The sequence below is a fragment of the Spermophilus citellus genome, assembly GCF_964194105.1.
Source record: "Spermophilus citellus genome assembly, chromosome: 15".
Classification (NCBI taxonomy): domain Eukaryota; kingdom Metazoa; phylum Chordata; class Mammalia; order Rodentia; family Sciuridae; genus Spermophilus; species Spermophilus citellus.
The window spans coordinates 71,295,437-71,303,417 of NC_138195.1; the positions used below are offsets into that span (position 1 = coordinate 71,295,437).

Below are 7,981 nucleotides of genomic sequence, written 5' to 3' on the forward strand. Positions count from 1 at the left end.
TCCCACCTGTCTGATATACAGGGAGGTTCTATGATATAGTACTAACTTATGAACTAATATAATTAATTCAACATAACAATACACATAGCTAGGACAATTTTTATGGACTTCCACTTCACTGGATAGGATAAGATCTTTATTTTAAATAAAGACAGGATCACTAATAGTGGTCAAAACTAAGCAACGAAGGCTGGGGTTGTGGCTTAGTGGTAGAGCACTCGCCTAGCACATGTGAGGTACTCGGTTCGATCCTCAGTACCACATAAAAAAATACATAAACAAAAATAAAGTTAAAAAAATTATTTAAAAAAGACTAAGCCATGAGAGAGCCTGAAGCAGAAAGAATAATCAGTAATATAATCTTTACTTAAAATTTTAGTATTTCTTTCATCATGAATTTTTTGTAGAAATTTTGGTTTTTTTAAAAAAATATTGCATAGTTGGGTACAGAACACATGTCTTTAATCCCAGCAATTCAAAAAGCTGAGGTGGGAGGTTCTCAGGTTTGAGGGCAGCCTCTACTACTTAATAAATACTTACCCTGTCTCAATGGACCGAGGACATAGATTAACAGTAAAGCATTCCTGGGCTCAATTCCCAGTACCATTAAAAAACAAAAAAGTGCAAAACATCATTTATCCCGATTTTTCCTGGAATCATATATTCAATCTATATTAGCTCATAGAGTAAATGGTTAGTATATAAAAGGAAACTACCTTTAAAGTGGAAACAAAATACTTAAAATATAGCTCTTTTCTTCATATAGTCTGAATTTATACAATAGAAAGAAAATGATTACCAGCTTCCTCCACTGAATACATTTCTCTCCAAAACATCCTATGTTTATAGTCATCTTTTGGAGCATACAAGTATGTATTCAATTCCCATTTCTGGAGCCTAAGGGGAAAGAAAATCATATTTAAGTAGGCTACATTTATAGGTAACAAATCTCAATTTTCCCCCTTTCTTTTTTCTCCATTTCATGCAAAACTAATAATATTCTAAGATAACAGCTTTTAAATTTAAAAAATTAACATTGCGAAGTATGTCAACATGTTAAAGTCCTGAATAAAACTCAATTCTGGTGAGGTAGGTAAAACTCCAAAACTATTCAGCTCACCCAAGGAAAGTTTGAAAACCACTGGCTTAAAAGATAAAAGATCAAAGTAAAATTACTTCTATAACTAAGAAACTATACTTCTTTAACTAAGAAACTAGGGCTGGGCTGGGGATGTGGCTCAAGTGGTAGCGTGCTCGCCTAGCATGCGTGCGGCCCGGGTTCGATCCTCAGCACCACATACAAAGATGTTGTGTCCGCCGATAACTAAAAAATAAATATTAAAAAAAAAAAAAAGAAACTAGGGCTATTCAGTGTCAGTATTTTTTTTTTCAAATAAAAGGAAATGTCCAGGGCTTAAAGGTCTCCTCTCTACTTCTTTACTTCATATGATAAAAATTACCTTCTAAAGAGTTCTTTTCTCTGTTCCATAACCCAAGGTCTTCCATAAAATCCTGGATTTAAGGTAAAAACAGAAGTATTTTCAAGTTTCAAATATGGTAACATTTATTGAGAACAGCAAATTACAAAACATACAATTACATGTTAAAAAACGTGTACAGTACACCCAAATCTGAAGAGCATTAGTAAAACATTAAGATTTGCTTAGGGGCTGGGGATGTGGCTCAAGCGGTAGCGCGCTCGCCTGGCATGTGTGCGGCCCGGGTTCAATCCTCAGCACCACATACAAACAAAGATGTTGTGCCTGCCAAAAACTAAAAAATAAATATTAAAATTCTTTCTCTCTCTCTTAAAAAATAAAAAAAAAAAGATTTTTGCTTACCTTTGTATAATGACATTAAAGGTGACTTTCATTCCTTTTTTGCTCAGATAAATTTATAATACAGTGACATTTATTACTTACGTGGTAGTTATTTAAAAATAGCTAAACCTAAAATCTCTTTTTACTGTCAATAAAAACCAAATACACTTAAATCTAACTTTTTTTTGTCTTGAGCAGGCTAGGCCCTTTACCACTGAGCAATACCCTCAGTCCAAATCTAGTACCTCAATTTTACAATATCAAAGAGAAGTCAAGAAATCCAAATTGCTAATAATAACAATTAATATGTAGAAGGGGGATAAACTGCTTCCTCAGGGGTGAGGTAAGGTAACTCAGGGTTAGAATTAGAAAAGAATCTGACAACTTAATGATTGGCCTGAACTGCAAACTCGAAAACCATCATTAATTTCCAATGCCAAGATTTCAACATCAGAAAATTTAAAAACATGACTGATTTGCCCCAGAATGTCCACTGCAGGAAACAAGCCTTGCAGACTAATGTCCTAAATTGATGTAAAAGAACAAAACTGGTATTTGGAGTTCCCTAGTATGCTAATCATAGCTCTACTACACAAAACCTTACAGCCTGCCCAACCTTTACTTTCCACCTATTTCAGTCTAATCATCAGCAAGAGACAAGGACAACCACTTAAGAATGCCATGAAGAGGTCAATAAAAGCATTATGAGGGCTGGGGATGTGGCTCAAGCGGTAGCACGCTCGCCTGGCATGCGGCGGCCTGGGTTCGATCCTCAGCACCACATACCAACAAAGATGTTGTGTCCGCCGATAACTAAAAATAAATATTAAAAAATTCTCTCTCTCTCTCCCCCCCTCTATCTTTAAAAAAAAAAAAAAAGCATTATGAACACAAAATGGCCTCCTCTCTAGGCAGAATGATTAATGTGCATCACAAGAAAGAACAATGGCAAATTAAAGTAAAATTCATTACTTACCAATGTTACCAAGCTGGAGCATTTTGTCTTTTTTTGTTTTGCAGTACTGGGTACTCACACATGCTAGGCAAGAGCTCTCTCTGCCAATGAGCTACATCATTTCATTTTGAGACAGGGCCTTATGAAGTTGCCTAGGCTCAATTCTAAGATCCCCCTGTCTCAGCCTCTGTACCATGCCCAGGATAGCACTTTCATTTTTGACAAATCAGTATTTACTTCTTATACGTGGTTTTAAAATATTCTTGTTTTAATATTTATTTTTTAGTTTTCGGCGGACACAACATCTTTGTTTGTATGTGGTGCTGAGGATCAAACCCGGGCCACACACATGCCAGGTGAGCAGGTGAGCGCGCTACCGCTTGAGCCCCAGCCCCTAAAATAGTCTTTTTTTTTTTTTTTTTTTTTTTTTAAAGAGAGAGTGAGAGAGGGGAAAGAGAGAATTTTTTTAATATTTATTTTTTAGTTCTCGGCGGACACAACATCTTTGTTGGTATGTGGTGCTGAGGATCGAACCCGGGCTGCACGCATGCCAGGCGAGCGCGCTACCGCTTGAGCCACATCCCCAGCCCCCTAAAATATTCTTGATATGGTAAAATTTTTACAAGTCTTACTTAGCTTTCTTACAACCCTGAGCATTACTTTCCCCCCCTGGGCATTAGGGCTGGGGCTACAGCTCAGTGGCAGAGCGCTTGCCTAGCATGTGCAAGGCACTGGGTTCAATCCTTAGCACCATATACAAATAAAATAAATGCATACTATCCATCTACAACTACAAAAAAAAAAAAAAAAAAAAAAAAAGGAGTAGGCATTAAGGCTGGAAGTTGTGGCTTACACCTGTAATCCCAGTTATTCCAGAAGCTATGGCAGAGGATTCTAAGTAGGAGACACACCTTAGCAACTTAGAGACTTGTTTAAAAAAGGAAAAAAGTCTGGTGCATGCCTGATGATCTGACTCAGAGGTTCAATGTTCCTGGGTTCAATCCCCAGTACATATACATTAGGATTTAGCTATGCTCCAATTAAATAAATTAAAAAAAAGATTCTTTCAAATGTCTAACATGAACATTTTAATCTTCAGAAATCCTAACCTGGTTCTTTCAGAGTCAGGTTTATGGTTTTGGTTGGTTGGCACCACAAAAAAGAAGGCAGTGCTATTAACACAGTAAATGCAAAAAACAAAAAAGGAATCTTGGCAGCAACTATAATGTGTTTCCGATCCTCCTCCATTTTAGGAATGGTACCAACAAAGAATGAAGGAAGGAAGGAAGGAATAAATGTGTGCTGGCTCAGGTGTTCAGTTATCAATAAACTATACAAAAGAATGGGAGAAGGAAGAACAAAAGAATTAAAGACTCCTTTTTCCATACTATGCAAAACAAACCAGTTTTAACCACAGCAAGTTTTCTTCATTAATTACTGAAAGTATAATGGATTGGCAAATTTCCTTAGATTCATTCCAGTATAGGTATGAAATTTGGATTTCCCCCATCACTCCTTCCTCACCTTCCACCCCAAGATCACTGATAACAATATACAGATTGTTTTTCTAAATCTCCCTGAGCTCGAAGAAGCCCAATAAATACATCAACACATAAGTCACACAAAACAATCATGTTTTCATAAACACTGACTCCAACAGAATATGGTCTTCAAGGCAATTTTGCTAAATTGTTTCATGACTTACTAAGCTGTAAAGTAGCATGTTCTCCCCTGCAATTAAACTTTATCTAAAATACCATAATCACCACCTGTTTCAAAAGAATACATTAATATGGTGAACACGCTGGAAAAGCTGATGCTCTCAATCAAGAGAATAAATAACTCTCCTTTGCTTTTTCCTTATCTTAGTTGTTTTGTTTTGGGATCAGGGTCTCACTGTTGCTGGTCTCCAAGTTCCTGGGTTCAAATGACCCTCCTGCCTCAACCTCCCATAGGTGTGCATCACCAACCTTTTTAGCTTTTTTCCCAGAGTCATTTTTATACTCCTATCCGCACCATTACATAATAGGAGACAATAAGACCCGCAACTAGAAAACCCTGGGTAGACCATATTAATTAAAAAATTGAAATACATGTTGCACTCAAGCAAAGAGCACTAAAGTAACTGATTGGAACTCTGTAAAATTACTCGTGGTAATTTTCCCTCACTACCAAAATGTCCACTCATTCCTTTTATTCTCGCATATTTAAGCCTCATCTTCAGTCCCTAAATTCAGATTCCATATCTTCCAAAATGTTATTGTAGTCAAAACTTTATCCTTGGAAGACAAAATGCAGTAGTTGAAAAGCAGACAATTTTCTAGGCTGCAAATTAATCTTCAGAGAGGGAGAAGAAGTTTGCTGGCCAGCCAAAAATCTAAAACGGAAGGTAACTGTTAAATACTGTAAGCCTTAGGAGGCGGAGGCAGGAGGATTGCGAGTTCAAAGCCAGGCTTAGCGAAAGTGAGGCGCTAAGCAACTCAGTGAGACCCTATTTCTAAATAAAACACAAAAAATAGGGCTGGGGATGTGGCTCAGTGGTCGAATGCCCGAGTTCAATCTCGGATACCACCCTCCCCCCCCCAAAAAAAAACACCAATGGCCAACTACACTATTCTTCACTTCAGAAGCACAACAAGCACGTCTGTATGGGTTCCCCCACTCCAAAGGATAGGACGGGGGCACTTTTTTTTTTTTTTTTTTTTTAATGGAGACAGGGATGCTGACGCTGACCTACAACTTGATATACCTGCCTAGGTCTCCCGAGTCTTGGGATTACAGGAGTGCGCCACCGCTCCCGGCTTCATACATATTTTTCCATTAAAAAGCAGACGACTCTACAGAATAAGATCCCAATGTATAAAGACTCAGAGCCTAACAGCAGGCTCTTTACCACCGCCTCCTCGGGAGTCGACCTGGCTCCATGCCCAAACCGGGTGGGGTTAGGCACGTTAGTAGCCAGAGGGGAATCGGACGCCGTTTAAGGACGTGAGAAGGGAAAATTAGTCCACCGCCTCACCTCCCCACCCCTCATTGTTATCAAGTTTCGGACCCCAGGGAGTAACAGCCTTTTAGAGCCCCCTGAACCCCCCCCCATTCCCTTCCTGAAGAGAGAACATATTAATACCGGGGCGTGACGGGAAGGAACGCTCACCTTCCACCACGCCACACAAGAACCTCCGAGCCCCTCCTGCCGCCCCGGTCACTGCCGCTCCCCCAGCCCCGGTTCCTGGGTTGTCTTCCCCAGGGGCTGGAGCTGCCGGCGGCTCCAACGATGCGCCCGCAGAGGCGGCTGGGTTAGAACTGAGTTCATTCTCCCGCTCCTCCAGCGCCGCCTGGCTCTCCTTCTGCACCATCCTCCTGCCACCGGCCGCCGCCACCTCTGCGGGTCCTCTTCGGCTTCCGTCCGTTGGGCCACGGGACTGGAACCCTGGAGAGGGCCTAAGCTCCAAGCACGCGACCCTCCGGCTCCTTCCCCTCCCCCTCAGCCCTTCCCCCTCCCTCTCCGCAGGGGCCCGATTGCCCGGATGAGAAGGGCGGCGGCACCGGCGCGAGCCCTTTGTCAGCCGCTGCCTTAGCCTAAGCTGGGAAGCCGAAAACCTAAGCAGAGAAGAGAGCGAAACCGCGACTTCTCGTTCACTGGAAGCCGATGGCCAAGGCTCCTCTTCTCGCGCTCGGTGTCTGCTGCCCTCTTAATAATCTTAAGCCTTTCCGCTGCTGCCCCCGAAGCCCCTAGTTCTACTCTGCCGCAGCCTCTAGGACCCGCTTCCTGTTTATCCGCACTGCGCCTGCGCCGCAGACCGGCTCAGACCGGTCCTCTCTGCCCCCCTCCCCCTCCTTCTTTGGGGCCAGCCTATTACGTTTCATTCAGTAGGGGGAAATAGAACATAGGAAACGCGAAAAGCTGGAGGTAATGCAGGCGGTGGAATGTACCATTTTATGCTTGCCACCCTCCAGAAAGAGCCCAACACCTTGGTACGGACCATTACTCCACCAGTAGAAGGGGAGTATGGGAGGAGGCTACCGCCTTTTGGGGCAATTAGGCGAAGGTGGGTGGGTGTAAAGGAAAGGAGTTTACTCTCTCAAAGCGCAAGCGCGGAAACGAAGCCTCTGGTTCTTAAAGAGACAGGAAGGAACTGACCTACTTTCTATGGAGATTTTTGTAATAGTTTGGCTAATTACATTCACCTGACCAGGCTCGGTTCTGTGACTACACCATTCCAAGGAGTTCAGCTCATCCCTCTGCCTTGAATCATTTTTCCCTATCCACTTTGGAAGCTAACTTCATTTAACGATGCAATCATTTGTTCATTCCTTCACGCAGCAGGCACCGATTGAGCTTGCCTGGTTCTGGGCTCACCGGCCACTATGAGCTCACAGTATGGTGGTAGGCAAGCAAGTACACACAGAATTCCTTCATGATGTACCCAAGTGTTTCAGGAAGTCAGAAAAGGTAATAACTAACTCCTACTTTGGGGAGAGGCTGTGGATGTGGTTCCCTTTTGGCTGTGCTGGGGGATTGAACTCCAGCCCTGGGTTTACTAGGCAGGTACTTTACTACTGAGGTACCCTTACCCCGTGGCTTTATTTCTGAGCTGGATTATAAAGGATGAGTAGAAGTTAGCTAGAATAGGTGGTAAGAGAAGTCAGCACTTCTTAAACAACAGAGTCTAAAAGTAGGGAAGGCTTGAAAGGACTGGTTTGTTTCGAAATGGGGAGTACCCAGTGAATGTGTGTTATGGTTTAGATTTTTAATATTCTCCCCCAAATCTCATATATTCACACAACATGGTTCAGAAGTGAGGTTTTTAAGCAATGACTAGATCATGCGGGCTATAACCTCATCAATAGATTAATGAATTATATTGGTTAATAGTTTGGACTACTGGGTGATAATTGTAGGCAGGTGGGGGAGCTGGAGGAAGTAGGTTAGTGGGGATGTGTCCTTGGATTATATCTTGTCCCTGGCTCTCTTCCCACCCCTCACTACTTTCTCAATGCCATTAGTAGAGAGTGCCTTTCTTCCACCATGCTATTCCTCCAGAGCAAAGGCGCTTCCCAACCGTGGACTGAAACCTCTGAAACCATGAGTTCAAAATAAAACTGCCCAGCGCAGTGGGGCATGCCTATAATTCCAGTGGCTCAGGAGGCTGAGATGGGAGGATCACAAATTCAAAGCCAACCTCAGCAATGGCCAGGTGCTAAG

The 7,981-nt window shown here is 42.2% G+C and overlaps 1 protein-coding gene across 1 annotated transcript in view; it reads right to left on the reverse strand.

The window, feature by feature from the left end:
• The window catches only part of OGA (O-GlcNAcase), a 30,843-nt gene extending 24,384 nt beyond the window's left edge, over window positions 1-6,459 (reverse strand). Inside the window, exons 1-3 of the mRNA XM_081267900.1 lie at window positions 5,930-6,459; window positions 1,461-1,512; window positions 800-897 (exon numbers count right to left, since the gene is read on the reverse strand). Coding sequence (XP_081124026.1) covers window positions 800-897; window positions 1,461-1,512; window positions 5,930-6,131 — 352 coding nt within the window. The 5' untranslated portion in view covers window positions 6,132-6,459. The remainder of the gene's footprint in view (window positions 1-799; window positions 898-1,460; window positions 1,513-5,929) is intronic.
• Between the last annotated feature and the right edge of the window lie 1,522 nt (window positions 6,460-7,981).